The 20072-nt window shown below is 50.9% G+C and overlaps 1 protein-coding gene across 1 annotated transcript in view; it reads left to right on the forward strand.

The window, feature by feature from the left end:
* KCNK9 (potassium two pore domain channel subfamily K member 9) overlaps positions 1-11775 on the forward strand; it is a 108906-nt gene extending 97131 nt beyond the window's left edge. The window contains exon 2 of the mRNA XM_004011627.6: positions 74-11775. Coding sequence (XP_004011676.3) covers positions 74-912 — 839 coding nt within the window. The 3' untranslated portion in view covers positions 913-11775. The remainder of the gene's footprint in view (positions 1-73) is intronic.
* Positions 11776-20072: the final 8297 nt, after the last annotated feature.

The raw sequence follows: 20072 nt of genomic DNA on the forward strand, positions 1-20072 counted from the left end.
CCCACCCCACCCCACCCTGACTCGAGGAGACCCCGCCTCACCGCCTCTCCCCTTTCTCGCCTCCTCCCCGCAGGTTACGGGCACGCCGCTCCCGGCACGGACGCGGGCAAGGCCTTCTGTATGTTCTACGCGGTGCTGGGCATCCCGCTGACGCTGGTCATGTTCCAGAGCCTGGGCGAGCGGATGAACACGTTTGTGCGCTACCTGCTGAAGCGCATCAAGAGGTGCTGTGGGCTGCGCAACACGGAGGTGTCCATGGAGAACATGGTGACCGTGGGCTTCTTCTCCTGCATGGGGACGCTGTGCATCGGCGCCGCCGCCTTCTCCCAGTGCGAGGAGTGGAGCTTCTTCCACGCCTACTACTACTGCTTCATCACGTTGACTACCATTGGGTTCGGGGACTACGTGGCCCTGCAGACCAAGGGCGCCCTGCAAAAGAAGCCGCTCTACGTGGCCTTTAGCTTTATGTATATCCTGGTGGGGCTGACGGTCATCGGGGCCTTCCTCAACCTGGTGGTCCTCAGGTTCCTGACCATGAACAGCGAGGACGAGCGGCGGGACGCCGAGGAGCGGGCGTCCCTGGCCGGCACGCGCAACAGCATGGTCATCCACATCCCCGAGGAGGCGCGGCAGGGCCGGCCCCGGTACAAGGCGGACGTGGCGGACCTGCAGTCCGTGTGCTCCTGCAGCTGCTACCGCCCGCAGGAGTGCGGCCGCTCGGCGGCGCATCAGAACTCCTTCAGCGCCAAGCTCGCCCCGCAGTACTTCCACTCCATCTCTTACAAGATCGAGGAGATCTCGCCAAGCACATTAAAAAACAGCCTCTTTCCGTCCCCCATCAGCTCCATCTCCCCCGGGTTACACAGCTTTACTGACAACCACAGGCTAATGAGGCGACGGAAGTCCATCTAGGTCTGGGGCGGGAAATCCAAGCCCGAGTCTTGTGTCCTCTTTGACGTTCAGTCTCATGGGCCCAACTTGTCTTATTTATTATGATTATCCTTTATGATTATCGTCATCATTTTTTTTTCTTTTCTCTCCTTCCTTCCTTTCTTGGTTTCATTTCTTCCCCACTTTTCCAGCGAGACAGAGCAGGCCAAAGGGAAAAGAAAGCCCGTCTTCCTCTGAAACTCGCATCTGAGCATGAAGCATGGATTTTGTCCTTCTTCCCAGCAAAGTATGCCTTACATTTCTCCCCAACCTGCCCCATATCTGGGGTGGGGAGGGGTGGCTTTCCCAGGACAGGTGTGAGACCCAGACAAGGAGACAGAGCCCAGAGGATACCGACCCAAAGTTGCACACCCTGCTGAATGCCCACCCACAGTGGCATCTCTGACCCAACTCCCTCTCTCCTCCCCAAGCAGCGGGTGGCCGTGCGTCTGAGTGTTTGCGAGTGAGGGCACACACCAGTGTGTGTCTGTGTGTGTATGTGTGACTAGGTGGAAAGTACCAGGTGTTCATCTTTCTTTTCCATCACACAATTCTGTTAATAGTCCGCTTTTGGCTGCTTCCAAACAAAAAGGGGAAAACAAAAAACCCAGAAGGTTTTTGATTTATCATCTTGCCGAATCAAGCATGTTCCATAAGCAGCCTTTATCCCAGGCGTGTCATGATCACATTTTTTAACTGCTAGGTTCTAAATTCTATTAACTTCTTTTTAGGGGGTGGGTGGGCAAGCTGTCATGGATCATTGTAGCTTGCCAGTTCAAAAAATTTTTAAATAAGCATGCACTTTGTTAAACTGGTATGCGTTAACAACACAAGAAAACAAAAAACTAGCAATGGAATAATCAAAAGCCAATAATATTAATTTATTAGAGACATTTTTAATTTTGCCATCTCTAGTTCCAACAATTTTCCATATAACTGGAAGTGTCAGGGGAAGCTGGAAAATTGTTGCAACCACAGAGTATCTATTTTATTATTTCTGTCTTCTTTATGTGATGATGTGGATGAAGTGTGCAGTGTCTACCTACATGAGTGAGAATTATAGTCTGGGATGCTTCGATGAGAATGGGTATTAGTAAGTGGATGTGGTTTCTTTCCCTAATGAACAATGACAGGGCATTCCTCATTTTAAAGAATATATATAACGTATTTTAAAGTATGTCTCCAACCGCATTTGATTTGTAAACAAGGGAATGTTGATGTTGGTCTCAGGAAGAGTTTGGAGGCAAGGAGCTGCATCTTGGCCTGCTGGGAACTTTTCAGTCTCAGGGGATGACTTTTTCTGAGTAATGGAGAAATTCCTCCCCACTCTCAAGAGGGGATGACCCCCAAAGTGAAGGCCTCCATATCTCCTGGAGGCCAGTTGGGCTATAGAACGTGGCATCTTGAAGGCCCTTCCCATGCAGGAATAAAGGGAAGTCTGACCTCCAGATTCACGGAGGGGACCTTCATTCCCTCATCACTGTCTCTGCCATCTCTAAAAAATCAGCCATCCTCATTCCCCTTTTCCAAAAACTGGAAGTTCACAGCTCTCGGATGGAAATGGGCTTTGGCTGGGCCACTCAGAAGGGGAAGTGGGAGCCCCAGTGCGATTTCCCAGAAAGGAGGATCTGCTCCCTAGGAAGAACAGACCTACAAGGTTTCCCAAGAGACGGCCCCAGTGCACCCGCCCCAAGCGTCTGGGCCATTGGACTGAACACGGCCCTCGAGATTTCCCTGAAAACGCAAGCACTTTAACGTTAGGTTCCTTGTTGAAAATAATCCCTTTGTCTGGCACACGGGGGCTGTGGAAGGAGTCTGGGAACCTGATTGTCCAGACCAAAATGCACAGTTACCAACCTTCAAGGCCATATCAATTAACTCATTTTTAAGATTAAAAGAAAAAATTGAGGTTGCTAAAATCTGTCTAGAGAATAGAAGCAGCTGCTCTTCAAATTTTTTCTCTCTTGGAAGAGCTTGTTGGCTCTAGGGGGTCACAGGTGCAAGAGTACTCTTGTATATTTGCAGGTCGCTTCATGCTCTGGAGGAAGGTACTTGGAGTAAGTGTGGGTTTCTCATGAAAACCTTTGTAAGACTTGCCCTCAAATGGGTGTGTGATAATCTTTATCTGTAAAGAAACAGAGGTATGAGAAGGTGAGTGATTTGCTCAATGTCAGAAAACTGGCCTTAACTAGATCCAAGACTTTAGTTTCAGTCTAGACCCCTAAGAGGTCCAAGAACCTGACTCCATCATACCATGACACCCTCATTCAGCCCTCAGATGAGGGAACCTGCTTCTCTTTCTCCACACATAAATACACCAGGTTCTTAAAGTCAGAGGAACATGGGCTCAACCCTTCATTCAGGACTGTTCACCCCCACTAGGGTACAACCATCATACTTCTGCTTGATGCTTCCAAATGACAGGCAGCCCCTCCCTTTGCAAGAAAGTTTAGAAAACATCCCATAATCTCTGTTTCCACAGAACTGACTCTTCTTTGTAGGATTAAGGCTGGTAGGGTGAAGTCTTTTATGTTGGATGACCACCAACTTAAGTGTCTGAACCAACCTGAAATTTCCCTTAGTTCTGTATCCCTTCCCCTGTCCCCCGCCCTTTACTACCCGCGTGGCCCCCTGAAGGACACTTACCGAGTCTTCTCTTCTGAAGTCAGACATCCTTGTTTATACTCAGAGTGTTCAGGGGCAGAGGTGTTGGTTGGCTTCCCTTGTGATATCTATCTTTTTTCTCAGATGGTGCAGCTCTTCCCTACCATGCTGTCTGGCCAAGGAGTCCTCCAGATGCATCCAATGAGGTGCTCTGATGGGGGTGCTGAGTCAGGGGTTCTCCAGGGTTCTCTTCTTGATAAACCTGGCCTGGGGCCCCTCCTCCTAGAGTGTGGCCCTCCTGATCAGCGCTGGAGTCCTCAAAAGCCAGAGGGCCGCTTCATCTGAGTCACCTTGCTGAGGCCCCCCCCCCCATCTTCAGAGAGGGGAACTGAGGTCCAGAAGGGCTCTGGGCGCACATCTGAGGCCCCACAGCCGGAAGCTGGGTCTCCCCACTCGTTTCTCCTGCTGCTTTCCTGCCTGTTTTGTTACGCTGTCACTCACACCCTCCCAACAGTCCCTGTTGCTGGACTTCTTAGCGTCTCAGACCCAAGTCTCTTCCCGGCTCTCATACCTGTGGTTTCCTTCTTTCAGCCCAGGTTTCCCACACTCTTCTTCCAGTTGACCACACCTGCTCAGGGAGTGGGAAGAAGTCTCACCAGGTTGGTTGGATTCAGGCTTCAACTTATATTAAAGCAAGCTGAGGAAGAGCCACATTCTACCAGAATCACAGGAAATAGGCCTGCCACCCAGTCCCTGATGGGGTCTAGAGATCAATACACCACGTAGATACTTAGATATTTTGGATTCTTGCTTGGATGCTTTCCCACCAGGAGATCTCAATCCATCCCTTCCATCAAAGAACAAAGGAAGATAGGCAATGGTATTGATTATCCCAGCAGCTCTGGGCACCATGCTTTCTAGAGACCATTCCACTTTAATCTTCATGATATCCATCCTGGCTGGATGGTGCTGTCACATTGCCCTGCTAGACTCTTTACATAGAAGTGAACCAATCTGTTTGGGTTTTGAAGTACCTAGTCAGCACTAGGGCTGAGATCAGAGTTCTTTCCTTCCGCACTCCATCCTGAAACTCAGGCATCGGCCTGGTAAATACAACTCTAAATTAAAACACACTCTCTGAAGCATCTGTTGTATTTCTCTTGTGCATCACCCATTGGGGAGGAGGGTACCAGCACTTTGGAATGATCACAGCAGATCACTTGCAGCCCAGGAATCCCCACTGGGTCCCTAATCCTTCCAGGAAAGGAAGCAGATGGATGTAGGCTGCTGCCCAGGATGCCTGCCTTTGCAGGTGCTCATTAAAACCCATCCATAAAAAGGGTGAGTTGACTGTTTAATCTTGGCTTACTGCCGCTGAGTCTTTGCACACAGATCCTCAATTGGGAGACTATCTGGATGGTGACTTGGAAACCCACAGATAAGCCTAGTCAGGTCATTCTTCTCTGCCTCCAGATCCCAAAGTCTTGTGGGTCCTGACTCCTGATCACTAGCAGCTCAAAGCTAGAGGGAAGAATGGTTTAAAGGCATTCATTGTACACATTACGTGAGAGAAAAAAGAGGTGAAAATGATTATAGGAGGAAAACCATCTATCACTGAGGTTTCTGGTTCTATGTCTTTAGGTGATCTCTCTCCCACCCCCGCCCCCACCACCCACAGAATAGGTCCTAGTTAGGGTATCCTACTTAAGGGCATCTATGGAGGTGTGGGTTTGAGGCTGGATGCTAAACCATGTCCCTCCTCTTGCTGGGATGGACCACGCCATCTTTGTCAAACACAGCAGGGAATCATGTCTGCACTCTGAAAGGGGTGGGACTTGGGGCCTGCTGCCTGGGGATGCTAAAGACTCATTCTTACAGAGCCACAGTGTGTGTGGGAACCAGGAGCATCCCACGCAAGAATAGGTTGGGAAGACAACCTGGCTCTGGGCTCCTGGAAGTCCTGTGCCCTCCCTGGGCCTCGGTGTCTTCCTCATCCACACAGTGGGCCAGCTTGGGTGGAATTCGTGAGCCTTTAGTGCAGAATCAGTTTGACTGATGAGAGACATTTGGCCTGATGTTCTGGTCACTGCGCACATTTGAGTCACAAAGATGAAAAGCCCAAATCATTTGTTTGGCAGCATCCTAGGAGCTGGGAGGATGGAGAAGGGATAGGCAGAGGCATTGACAACAGCGGTCATCATGAACGCCAAGGACCTGGGGGGGCTGCGTTCCTCCACGCCCTGGGTGTACATCCATTTTATGTGGTTGTTACGTGAGCACGCCTTAATAGAGGTTGCTATTTCGGGGGGGTGGGGGGAAATGCCTATTCCCATGATTCCTCCCCGCCCCCCCCGCCCCCCGCCCCGCATCCAACTTTCAGTTATGAAAAGCCAGATTCACAGAAAAACTGGAAGGCCAGCATGATGAAATTCCATACCCCTTTCACCCAGACTCACCAGCCTTCACTACTTTGCCATATTTGCTTAATCCCCTCCCACCCTCCACATCATCCCCTTCATACCCAGAGATACTGGGAGGAGGAAGTGGCCTCTCTAATTTCTAGGTGGTTGGACCAAAGGAGAAATTGTTTCTCTTGCAGGAACAAGAGCGTTCTCTTTGGTAGCAGTGCTGTAGTCACCACTAAGAAGTTTAGCGTTTGCACAATAAAATTATCTAAGAGGCAACCCATATTCACATTTCCTACTTTGTCCCAAAATTTGTCCTCCAGGGCTTTTTATGTGAATCTGACAATCCAAGGTTGCATCTCACATTGCTTGCCTGCTTTCCCCAGACCCCTCCAATCTAGGACATTTTTCTCCTATTTTTGTTTGCCATGATGTTGCTGGTTTGGAGTCTGGGCCAGTTGTCCTGTGGGCTGGCCCACGACCTGCCTCTGCTTCCTTAGGTTAAAGAATTTCAGGCAAGAGAACCACATAATTGATGTTGTAATGATGAATGCAATTGAGAAGTCTGGCTCCCTGGAGACCTGTGTTCCCTCTCTCTCATTGTAGATAAACAAGGCATGTTAAATGCCATTCTCCTTTCTTGGAGACACTCACTGAAGCTGCAGGAGAGGTGTCCAGGAGCCCCTGGATGCTGGGTCTCATCACCAAAGCTGAATAAGGCTCTGCTATTTCTGACTTTTCACGTAGATCTCTCTTCCGTGCCGAGAGTCAGCAATCATTCCCCTAAACACCTGTGGGGATGGTCCAGCTATAAATAGACAAAGCACAGAGATGTCCTTTCATCCATTATAAAGGGCTGGCAGGTGGAGCCCAGTAGGGTGGCTGGAAGGATACCTGTGAGCCAGTGGGGCACTTGGCACCCAGGTGCTTTTCAATGAGTGGTGGCAAGCGCCTTTTCAATCAATACTCCTCAAAAATGTAATTTGTTGGCATGGCACTCTTCTTGGCCATTAAGTGCTAAGACTGGTGACCTCTGTTTGAGATGTTTGTTGGCACTGGCAAGTTCTATAGCATGGTCTTCTCAGTTCCAGTAGCATACGGCAACCCACCCGCTGTGGCTCTACCTTTTATTTTGATCAAGAAAATCACGTCCACATGGGTTCCTGCCTCTGAGCCTCTGCCCACGCTGTTCCCACTCTCCAGAGTGGACGTGGAGATGGGAGCATCTCATGAATCCTTTCACAGCTCCTCCCGACAATGTGCTCCACGAAGGACTCAGTGATGCCCTCCGGGGTCCCCAGTCCTTCTTTCCATAATGGATGAATATTCTGGGAATATGTTGGGAATGACTCTGATGCTGGGAAAGATTGAGGGCAGGAGGAGAAGGGGGAGATAGAGGATGAGATGGTTGAATGGCATCACTGACTCAATAGACAGGAGTTTGACCAAACTCTGGGAGATAGTGAAGGACAGGGGAGCCTGGCATGCTGCAGTCCTTGGGCTCACAAAGAGTCGGACAGGACTTAGTGACTAAACAGCAACTTAGTGACTAAACAGCAACATGAACAATACTGGGATAAGTAGACTGCCAATGGTCCTGGCTATTAAGTGCTGGGCAGTGCCCACAGCAGGGAATAAAGACAATCAGATTTCCAGCATCTTGCCTAAAATGGCCATCTGTGGCTGTCATCGAGGAATGTCTTAACTACAATGCAGACCTTTGTTCCATCCTTGGAAACCAACACACATCCTCTATGTTAAAAAACGCAAAACCTCCGCTTTGCCCCTTTGCAAACCATCACCCTACCATTGGCATCTCAATGGTGTTTGCCCAGTAGTGTTGGGTGGGCCACACAAGATAGGGCCGTGAGCTGTCCACAGCTGGGCATTTCCTATAAAACATGATCAGTAGGTCTTCAGGGCCTTCCCTAGTAGTTCAAACGGTAAAGATTCTGCCTACAATGCAGGAGGCTCAGGTTCCATCAAACTGCAGGCTCACACTTGTGACATTTCACCGGGCAGCGAGTGAGCCCTGAGATGTGAATGTCGCCTGGAGGCAGGTCAGCACTGTCTTCTCACTGAAGTACTTCTAATAGATTCTGAGAAGTGTGTGACTCACGCAGGGAGTGAGAGGACCCCTGGCTTCCACTCTGCACCTGCCCAGCACTCACTCTGGGACCCTGAGACAGGACAGGGCAGGCTCCCTTTCCTCCACAGAGCAGCAGGGCAGTAAAGCTACACGTGTACCTGGGACCATCTTCTGCCTTTCACAGGCAGGTGCTGGTTTTGCCTCTCTGAGCCTCAGTGTTCCCATCTTTAAATTGGAGATTCTAGAAGCAGCCACTGTGTGCAGCGGGGTTCAAGGACAGCATGTAATGAAGTTTACGGGCCCCTGCTCTGAGACGAGTGCCAAGCAAGGCTTCTGACGTTGTTTGCATTTCTCATGATGGCCAGTCTGCGTTTCCTGCAAGGTTGCTCCTGAGCCCTGACTTGCGTTCCAGCTGTGAATGGAGGTGGATGGGTCTGGTGGAGGAACTCGGGCAGGGCTTCATAGAGAAGCAGGGATCTTTTGGTAATCTTTGATGGGAGCCTTGAAGGAGCAAATGGGCACTGTTTTAGGCAAAGGCACAGGTGTGTGGAAGTGAGGGGAGCAGAGATCTTATCCAGTAGTTGGAATATCCTGCCACAGAGTCACACCTGACAGACGAGGCAGGGAACTGTCCAGGCCCTTCACAAGCTGGTCACATCTTCAGTCATCCAGGCCATTCTCCTGCTCAAGAACCTTCCATGGCTCCCCAGTGCCCACACACGAGATTATTTCAGGGTCCCCTCCCCTCTAACAGCCGTAGCCTGAGTCTTGGGCTCTGATGGTGGAGTCATCCATCCTCATGTCCCTATGGGTCCTCCTGAAAATAGATCCTGGAGTCTCAAGTCTCATCCAACTTGAATCCTATGGTGTCCCATTGCTTAGAGGTTCCCCCCGCCTCCATCTTCTAGACATTAGCTATACTTTGCATATGGGAATATTTCTAGATAAGATCTTGGTCTAGCATCTTCTGAAGCATTCTGGGGGCTTGTTCTGATGAAGACTTCTGACGACTCAACCAAAGATTAGAAACCAGTAAAGGGAAAATGTTGTATAATTCTTGGGCTTTCTTGGCATGAAGAATTTGCCGTTTCCTAATGGAATCTCTGAGCATCAGACTTTGTGACTGCCTGTGACCAGGAATCGGGGCGGAGAGGAGGGCACATTTAAGGGCAAGGGCACTTTGTACTCTGGGAGAGTTTATTCCTCACATCATCCCATTCACTCTTGGGTCCTAATCCCCACTTCTCCAGAGACTCCAATCCCGTTTCCTGAAGACTCCTACCATCCAGCCACTCTTAGTCTTGAAGAGGGAGGTCTTTTGAAGTTTAGCCATAAGCCTCAGCTGCTAAAAAAGCATACAACCTCAGCTTTGCCCCTTTCAGCTCCTTGGGTCTTCTTAAGCAGCCCTGACAAGGGCTTCCCTTCCTGCCTCTTTGTAACTGGGCCACATGGCCTTGGCCAGTCATTCCGTCTCCTCTTCTACAAAGGATGGAGTGGCAGGGGAGGGGCAGGCATCCCCCAGATACTGGAAAAGACGAAAGGAGATAACGGTCACTATGTACCAGGCTCTTGGTTGACATTTCCTTGAGGGGCAGCTTTGGAGGGGAGATGACCAAGTCCTCCCAACAGAGGGCCCCCCAGCTGGGTTCCCTTCCCCTGGGGACATCACATTTTCCAGGTAGAGTTAGTCTAGGACCTTCCTTGCACCAAAGAATCATGTCTTTACCAGCTCCTCTGACTCTTCTTTTGATGGGTTCTCTTTTGCAGCCCTGCAGTCCCCAGTGGGCCGGTTGCTCGGTGATGGTGTTGAGGGGGACGTTTCCCAGTAAACCAAAGCCCACCTTTCCCTGACAAACCTTGGGGAGTGTCCCACCCTTCCTTCACCTGAGGGACCACTGCAGCTGCCTCTGAGCTGCAGCCCCAGCGTCCCGGTGGCTCCGCAGGGCCCCCTCTGAGCAGTGTTTCCTGCTGATTGATTCTCTCATCCAGCGATTGTCCGCAGAGCCTTTGGGCATCTGCCATAAGCTAACCTCAAGAAGGAGGCCATTGTGGTGAATTGGACGGTCACGTTCCCTCACCTCATAAGGCTAAAATTCCAATGGACTGTATGCTCCCAAGATGCACGAGGCCTTGAAACAGAGTCGGATGAGTGGTTCTTGGAAGCAGAATATGGTTCGGCTCTTGCTACATTTTCTTGAGCTGAATTTTAGAAAAATAAAAATAATCCAGTGAAAGGCAAAACACGATTAGTGGGAACCCAATGAAGCAGAACCCACAATTAACAAGATTTCTGTATAATTTGATGGTTCCTCAGAGAAGAACACAGTCCAAAAACAGGCTAATTATATATTTTGCTTATTCAGCCCCACAAATAGCATTTTGACAGCCATTTGGGGCTGGAAGGGACCTCCAGGGGCCATCTGAGTCCACCCTGTGCTTTATCAGAAACCTCCACGGAATAGAAAACGCATCGGGTTAGGTGAAGCTATTGGCCTTATCAAGTGAAATTGAAATAGGAGAACAGACTGATCCCAACTGAGAGGCTGGGGCTCTCTCATGTGTCCATAACTGTTGATCAGAAGGTCTGCAGTTTATCAAACACAGGACCTATAGGCAAAGATGTCAAAGAGGATGAGGAGGTTATAAGCCACTGAACTGCTTAACGAGGAGGAAGAATTCCTAGTCTATTCCCAGCAGGCCAAGAAATTGCTGATACTCCCTCTATACTTTTTAAACTTTAGCCAACTGTGTATACTCGTACCTCAAAACATTAAACATTACGGAAGCGTCGTTTGTGACCCTAGGCGTAGAAGAAGTTAAGCTTGAATTAAATTCAAACTCACACTGGTTAAAATGATCGGCCCGTACGCACAGGGGATTCATTCTGGGGGGTGGGGGCACGGAGGTGTGGTCGTCATTGATTCTTCTGAGGTGCGCACACATATGCACTGACTGGGTGTCTTTGGGTCTCTGGGTTTTTTCTGTTTGGGGGGCATTGCTGGACATTCTCATGACTGCATTGGTAAAAGGACCTGCGTGTTTTCTGATGGTGATGCTGCTGCTGTCTGGAAGGCCTCCAGAACTCGCTCCCCGGGAGTGATGACAATTAGGAAGAGTCGACCAGAAGCTGGGTCAGCCTGGCCACATTCCCGGAGGATGGAATGGTTTGTCCTGAACCCCCTAGCAGGGACCTCCCTTCCCACGTTGGTGGGCATCTGGGATTTGGACCACAGGCCCGAGTGTGGTCAAGGCATCAGACCTTGGGTGGGAAGCCGCACCAGATTCGGCAAAGCCAGTGATCCCCAGTGGACCACAGCGAACCAAATTGAGAGAAGCCTACTGTTCCTGTTCCTGTCTGTTTTCCTTTTGTTTCTCTTCTCTGGCCTTCTCCGCCTGTGGAGAGGGTGCCTTCACAAATGGCCTTAGAATGCCGTTCTGAAGTTTAACAGAATGAGACAACCATCCAATGAATATCAGAGGTATTTACTATCGCAGCTTATCTGAAGAATGAAAACAAAAACAAAACTGTATCACCAATGTTTACAAGTCCAAGTAGACATCCAGCCCGTGTAAAATATGTAATTTATGCAAGGGATTGCATCTTTCTTTTGTAACGAATGCACTAAGCAACCCTGTATATATTTTACAATGTCTTTACAGAAAAAAGAAAGAATCATTTACTGTAGTGTTGTAAAATAATGCACTTTTCTAATTTTTTCATTAAAATCTCTATGGCACGTTTGCAAATGTGTCTTGGTCTTCCTTCACTGAGAATGGGGAGCTAAGAGCTGTTTTCATCCAGGCTTTTTCCTACTTTGATCTGGCATCTGGAAAACTTTCTCAAGCAAGGTGGACAGAGTCAAAACTGGGCATCTGTCTTGTCACTGGTCTTCCTCACTTCAGACAGGCCTGCTGAGAAGCTTTGCTGCTAAAAACCCCAGCAAGGACTTCAAATAAAATTGACTGAGATCTGATTTGCCACTTTTTGTTTTTTGGGGCTGAGGGATTTGACTGCAAAACATGAGATGACTCCTTTTGCCCTTTTTCTACCTGCCTCTGTGTGTATGGAAAAAAGAGGGAAAAACAGGCAGATAAAGATGCTCAAATCATTTCTCCATCAAAGGAAAACTCTGCTCCTGGCAACCTACAATAGCTGCTGAAACATTACAGTCTTCTGACTTCACTCGTGTTGCAGAGGCCTGGGCATTGTGGAGCTCTGTCTGGTGAGGGGAGGGAGGGCAGACCCAGAGATTCCCAGCAGGGTGGTGGTCGTGGTGTTTAGTTCCTCAGTCGTGTCTGACTCTTTGCGATCCCATGGACTGTAGCACAGCAGCCTTCCCTGTCCATCACCAACTCCTAGAGCTTGCTCAGACTCATGTCCATCAAGTCAGTGATGCCATCCAAGCATCTCATCCCATCATCCTCTTCTCCTGCTGTTTTCAATCTTTCCCAGCATCAGGGTCTTTTCCAATGAGTCTACTCTTTGCATCGGGGTGGTTGTTCTCCGTTTTTGCCTTTATTCGGAAGGCACCTTGAAAACACAGATTGCCGGGCTCACCCTCAGCATGGTCCAGGATGGAGCCACGACTGTGTGTTTCTAACAAGGTCTCAGCAGTCCTGATGCTGCTTGAGGGGGGCCCATACCTCGAGGAACCTGATCCTCTCCATACGGTCCCAACTCCGAGATGAAGGAGAGATTCTGGACCAAAGGACATCGTGGCCACAGGTGTGACCTGTCTTTCTACCTGTCTGGTGGGAAATGCACTCATTCATGGGGTACCTGCTGCCTGCTCTGCTCCCCCATAACAGAGGCTCATGCAGGAAACATGCCTGTCCCTGGTAAGAACCTTGATTCTTAATGATTGACATCACATCACCAGTTTGTCCCCTGATAGAACACCTTGTTTGGGGGCAGGGTCTTCTAGGCCAGAGGCTGGACACCTTTGACTGTAAAGAGCCAGATAGTACGGATCTTAGACTTAATACTGTCCCTTAGCTCTGCTGCTACAGCAGGAAGACATCCAGAGATGATACATAGATATGCAAAGGCTTGGAGGTGGCCAGTACACCTGCCTTTATGAAGACTGAGATGTGAATTTCACACGCATTTTCATGGGTCACAAATATTCTTCATCTTTGATATCACCCCTGACCCTGCCCTGCCCTGCCCTACCCCTTCCCATCCCTGGGGCTCAAATGGTAAAGAATCTGCCTGCAATGCAGGAGACCCGGCTTCGATCCCTGGGTAGGGAAGATCCCTTGAAAGAGGAAATGTCAACCCACTGCAGTATTCTTGCCTGGAAAATTCCATGGACAGAGGAGCCTTGTGGGCTACAGTCCATGGGGTCACAAAGAGTCAGATGACTGAGTGACTAATACCACCCCCACCCCGCTGCCACCACCATTTAATTAGGTAAAATTCATTCTTAGTTGGTGGGCAACATAGAGACTGTGGGCCGGATGTGTGAGAGCTGGGGGCCTCAGTTTGCAGACCCCTGCCCTAAGCTCTTCTTCAGATACAGACTCATTTTTCCTTCCCACAAGTCCGAGCTTGGAACTCTTGTCACCAGCCAGTGTGCTCATCTGAGCCAGGTTTCTCGCAACAGCAGCAAGGACCAGGAATCAGTTCACGGGTCAGAGCTTTTGTTTTACTCCTCTTTCGGGGACTTCCACCTTTGGCAGGGTTCAGAAAGATGATCAGCCCTGCCGTCCCCCAGGCCAGCCTTCCCTGACCCTCACCCCGTGGTTCTGTTCCTCGCTCTGCACCAGCCCACCCCATGGCCCCCTCCATCCCCGGCCCCGAGTATTGAGCATCAGCGCAGACGCTGCAGCATCGCAGCAGGCACACGTAAGGGCCAGATGGGGCCTCGCCACCCCCACCCCCACCCCCCAGGTGAGGCCAGGGAGCCCAGGCCATGGTTCCCAGTGACACCGCCTCAGAGAAAACCTGCTCAGTCCGGTCTCCTTGTCCTGCCTCTGGGAGGTTCCCAAGAAGATACCAGGCAGTACCTGGCAGAGGGTTCTACCGCGTGTGTCGACATTGTAGAGATGACGGTCTCTCCCTGCTCTACGAGTCTCAGGGTGGGGTGATGGGCCTCCATCCTGTGTCAGCCCAGCTGGGCTGCTGGGGACCCAGGTGGTCCCGGAGCGGACAACAGTCAGGGGTGGCTTCCTCCTGCTTTCCCTCCCTCCCTTCCCCCCTTTTTCTCTCCCCTCCCTCCCTCCCAATCCACCTGGGTTTCCATCAGGCATCTCCAACTTCACGGGCCCAGCATGAACCCCTGCTCATCTCCTCCACCCATCTCCCCAGATTCCTGCTTCTCTTGAAGGGCATCTCATCTAAGTCAGCACCATCCTTCTGGTTGTTCAGGCCAAAGAACTTTGGAATTATCCTTGACTCTTCTCTTTTCTACCCCTAATCCAACCTAAAGTCCTGTGGGTTCTACCTTCAACCTTTATCTGGAATCTGACCCCTCCTCCTCACCTCTACCAATCCCCCTGGTCCGCATGATCTTGTCTTCCCTGGATCATTGTGTCAGCCCTCCCCCTTCCCCCAATCCCCTAGTTCAGTCGCTCATCTCATTTCAGACTCTCTGTGACCCCATGGACCATGGCATACCAGGCTTCCCTGTCCGTCACCAATTCCCAGAGCTTGCTCAAAGTCATGTCCATCAAGTCAGTGATGTCATCCAACCATCTCATCCTCTGTCATCCCCTTCTCCTCCCCTAACCCCCTGTTTTTATTATAGAATCCAAAGAATGCCTTTGCATTTTAAACTCAGGCTTAACGAGACATAACTCATACAGAGAACAAATCACCCTTTCTGAATATAGAGTTTTCCAAATCCTGACAACACACGGAAACTTACAGTAATCCTTCTAGGGTGTAACTAAGGTCAAGCCCCTTTCCTGAAGACTGACAACTCACTACATACAGCTCCTCCGAGCCTTTACTATATGAAGAACCATAGAGCTTTGTTCACCCAGTGACTCCCGAGCGTAATGGGTAAAAGAGGCCTCCCTCCCCAGAGCACCTGTTTCTAAGCATCACGACCCCACCCAGCACACCCTGGCGCATCAGTTCTTCCCAGCACCCCACGCTTCAGGCATAGATAGCTGGCACCTCCTGGTCCACTGGGTGGATGGAATCACGTGACTAGCTCTGGCCAATGAATCACGAGCGGTGGCCTTGGTCCCTTCTCAGCTGCAGGATTGTCTGTGAGACCCTCCAGAACACCATGCCGACAGCTTTCAAGGTGGTGGCTGCTGAATTCAGGTCCTGAAGTGAAGAGGTGGGGCATCGAGACCCGCTTGGCCCATGTGGGCACAGAAAGTGAGGGAGAAAAATACCTTCAATATCCAATGAGATGTCAGGGTTGGGACTGTCCATGACCTATTTCCTGACTGAGCCACATGCCTCGGGACACTGGTTTCTTGGGCGGGTGGTGCCTGGCATGTGTTTGGTTCATAAAGAAACCAGGCTCCTCTGCCGAGTTCACCGTTGAAACCGTATACAAACCCTTGCGTCCCTGTCCTTGGAAAAAAAAGGCCCTTGTTTTAGTCTCTCAGGCCTCCCACGAGTCTCAAAAGCCTGGCTGGAGGGTGAGAGATGTGAAGTAGAAACCAAGTCCAACAGCTGCTAGGTGACGATTTAGACTATAAATCCCCGACGGGGCAGAGTCACCGAACCCCCAGTTCCCTGAAAGATAAAGGCCTGATACACGTTCCTAGGTTGTTTTTCTAGGAAGCAGACACCCTGCAGGTGAAAAGTGCTGACCACCCATCTAGGCCCTAGAGCATTGAAACCAGAAGGTTGGCGATGCTTGAACTTCACCCTGATGCCAACCCATGTGAGAACTGTCCATGAGCTGATCAGGCACCTTGCAACTCCTCCCACACCCTGCCTTTGAAACCCCTTCCTTGAAAGGCATCGGCGAGATAAGCCCAAGCTGTCCATTCTCCTGGTTCGGCATCCTGGATTAAGTTCTGTACTTTTCTCCAGCACAGCTCAGTGTCAGTAGACTGACTTTACTGCCTGTGGGCAAGTGGACCCAATTCTGGTTGTGAAACAATCATGATTGTCTATGAGTTAACAGCCAGCCTGCAGCATCTTCCTGGAGACAGCTGCACGCAGTGAAATTAGTTCCACACCAGGGTCTGACTTATTTGGGTTAAGCACAAGCTACTCCAGCCCCATGCCCCATTTTGGCATGTCCAGTGTCTCCCCTACATGCAGAGGGGCTCACACCAGGGGTAGCGACACCCTCTACAAATGAGGATGTTGAGAAAGCCTCTTCCTTTCCAGGCTCCTCAATATCCTTCAGTCAGCAGTGGCAGAAGAGGAATCAGCAGCGCTGGCTGTGGGTAAAATCCAGAACTTGCTTTTCATAATGTGTCTAGCGCTGGTAGCAGCAGGGAACAAACCTCAGCCTGGCTGTGATCCCAGTCCCACCAAGCCCTCCTGAGAGCTCGAATCATTCATCCAAAGAGAGAACATGAGATGTCTGTGGGGAGCTCTAGGCGAGGGTCAGTGACACAGCCTGGGTGTCCTTTCCAAGTCCCCTCCCCCTGAGGAGTTAGACAGTCTATATAGACTCAGCTATTAAACTGCCTGAGAAGCTCGAGCCCACTGTGTTAGCAGCTCCGATCAGCTCAGCCTCAACCAAACCCAAATAGCCCGAGGATGTAAGACTTTCTCACAGGGCCCACCTGCAGGGTTGGACACAGTGGGGGTGTGGGGAGTGGGGAGCTCTGGGTCAGCTCCCCAGCTCGGCACCCACAGTCTTAGGCGGCAACGCTGTTTAACCTTGCTACACAGCAGGTTCCCCATGTGTAAAGCAGGCCTCTTTGGAGGAATTATTATTATTGACATCACCCCATGAGTCAGGGTACCTACTGAGATAATACATGCAATGCTCATAATAAATGCTAGCTGTGAGCCAGTGCTGTTCTGAGACCCTGCGCTTGCAGTTATTATTTTAAGTTCCGCTGTATGCATTCCACACACATTCCCTTTGACTGTGTGTCTGCCGTGGGCTATGTGTCTACTATGAAAAGTGGCTTCCAGCATGTTTATTCGTCTGGTGCCCACTCTCTTGTGCTCTTTCTTCTAGTAATAGTCCAGACTCAAGCCAAATTACTGACCCAGAACCCTTCGAAAGAAGGGGAGTCGGGGTGCCCTTGAGGAAGTAGCCGAGTCCATCGCCAACAGTGTATACTATCGATCTTCCTCCCAGCCTTCCCTGAGAGGTCTGTGGCCATTCACAAGGGTGACTATGCAGTGGGGAAAGGGAAATAGTCAGACTTGTTTTGGGGGGGATTCCTAGAGAGTGGCTTTGAGCTGACACTAATTCCAAGAGACCAAAAAACATTACCATGGTCCCACCATCAGAGTAGGAGCTTATACAGGTCAGGTGATCAACGAGATTGAGTCTGTCTTGGGGTCCAGTGGGTCCCCCGAGTCACCCGGCATGGGCTGCTTCAGGTTCTGGACTGCAGCGACGGGCAGGGGCACTCAGCACTGGTGAGCTCCCTGCACTGGTTCCCGCTGCCAGCCACAGGCCTGGTCTGCCACCCGGGCTGGGCTAATGACAGCACCATGTCCCTTGGGCCACCACGGAGATCGCTCCAGGGATGAACACGTGACCCTAAAGTGGTCAGAACTAGTCCTCTCTTTCTTCCCCAGCAGGACTTGGTGGAAGAGCTGTGTCTGCTACCAGCTGGGGCCTCTCGAAGCAGGCGGGCTGAGAGGATGAAGAGGCGTTCAAACACAGCCTGAGAGTATTCAGGTCTTGAATCAAGCCATACCTGATCTTCCCCTGCCCTTTCTGCGGATGACATAAGCTCATCAATTTCAACAAGCCAGTGCGAGCTTGGACTGGACTCTAGTGTCCCATGTCAAGTGCTTGCTGGAATGCTCCTATTCTCTCCTCCAAATCTCTCTCCACCTTTATCCAGTCTGGTCTGTGTCCATGGAAACGAACCTGTGTGGCTTCCATTTAGATTCAGCCAATGGGGAGCTCTGTCAGAAAGTCAGGAGGTAGGAAGCAGCGGGGTGGGGTGGGGGTGGGGGCAGCGTTTATTCCCTTTGTCACCTTGTAGAGACTTCGGGGTCTGGGTGTTTTCTATGGCAAGGGTCCCATCCTCTCCCGGGTGGCCTTCTCCACACAGCCTCGGCTCCCAGGTTCAGAATCACCCCTGACTCAGGGGGCAACAGTGGCCTGACTTTATTAGCTCCTGGTACTGCACTGTCCTTTATGGCTTCCTTGTACTCTTAGGTTTTGAAAATAGTCCCTTCATTAAACTGTTCTCAGGACTTGCCTGGAGGTCTAGCGGTTAAGACTTCGCCTTCCAGTGCAGAGGATGCAGGTTCAATCCCTGGTTGGGGAGCTAAGATCCCAAGTACCCCACAGCCCAAAACACCAAAAGGGAAAACAGAAGCAATATCATAACACATTCAATAAAGACTTAAAAATGGTCCCCCCAATGTGAGCATGCGATCCGTCTTCTGGCAGACCCTGCCGGCTACATACACTGCCCGGCTGCTCGTTGCTGTTGTTCAGTCTCTCAGTTGTGTCCGACTCTCTGAAACCCCACGGACTGCAGCACGCCAGGCTTCCCTGTCCCTCACTGTCTCCTGCAGCTTGCTCGAACTCATGTCCATTGAGTTGTGATACATTCCAAGCTTCTTGTCCTCTGTCTTCCCCTTCTCCTCCTGCCCTCAATCTTTCACAGCATCAGGGTCTTTTCCAATGAGTTACGACTGCTACACTCAGACAACTCAGCCTAAGTGGGCAAAATGTCACCATGCAATCATCTTAACCTGAGAGCTGGGTGCGCATCTCTGCCAAGGCACTGATCTTGGAAAACTTAACTTCGGTTGTCCAGGAAAGGGGAGCAATTGCTTAGTATATGAGTGATTAGGACATGAGGGTTGTGATTGATCATCTCCAGGATTATGTGGCCATGTCTCCTGCAAAACCAGAACCCATTATCTGCTGGGAGAAAGGCGAGCAGGCTGAGACTGGGAGTGGAGGAAGGGACAGGGGCGTGGGGAGGGCAATGGAGAGGACCTGGGGTTTCCCAGCAGTCGCCTCAGTGTTCACCTGCAGGACAGGAGCTGTGCTGACTCAGTCCATGGGATGCGTCTGCTGAACTGTGATGCCGCCCAGTAGATGCAGGAGGACAAAACCTACCCTTCCTTTGTTTCACAAAAGCACAGCCTGGTGAGGCTCATTCCTGTGTCCACCCTCGAGGTCCAGCCGTCCCTGGCCTCCCAGGGTTCAGGGAGCCTGGCCCCAGCACGGCTCGGGACTTACGGGACAGGATACCGCTTATATGGGGCGTCCCTCCACTCTTCTCTTCGAAAGCACCACCTGCCCCATGTTCCCCTTCAGGGGGTAACAGGGCCGATTCCTCCCTGGAGATACAAACCTCCCACTCCTGAGCTGTACAGTCCACCCCGCTCCTAGCTTCAGCACTAGAATCCAGACATTGGTTTTCTGCATTTCTCAGCTGACCCTTCTCCTGCAGCCCCACTGATTAGGTCCTCAGACCCTGGGCTCTGGTTTGCTGTGAGGTAAACTCAGTGAGGTGGGGGTAGGTGGAGAGAGTGTGTGTTCACTGCATGGAGCAGATGGTGCGGGCTTGTACAGCCACTCTGCAAACCCTGAGGTCCCCACAGAACCATTGGAGAAGCAAGCCCGCTTACCAGGCCTCCCGCGTTGCCCTGTTGCCATGGCAACGCCCCAGGGCAGCACCAGGAATAGATGGTTTTGAAAAGGGAGGGGGCTGGCATCTTGTGAAAAATATTAGCAATTGCGGGGGAGGGAGGGGCTGAGTGGGCACAGGGGCCAGGGCTGCCCCCCAGTGCAGGGCTGCCCTCTTCCACCCTGTCCTGCCAACAAGCAGCCATTCCTCACATCCTTGAGACAAATGTCAGCAGCTTTCATGGAGCACAGGTGCCAGTCTGGGCACAATGGGGAGTGAGGCGTGAACCCAGGGGGAAAGATGGGGTTTAATCAAGACCCATTCATCTCTGAGCC

The sequence above is a fragment of the Ovis aries genome, chromosome 9, assembly GCF_016772045.2.
Source record: "Ovis aries strain OAR_USU_Benz2616 breed Rambouillet chromosome 9, ARS-UI_Ramb_v3.0, whole genome shotgun sequence".
Lineage (NCBI taxonomy): Eukaryota > Metazoa > Chordata > Mammalia > Artiodactyla > Bovidae > Ovis > Ovis aries.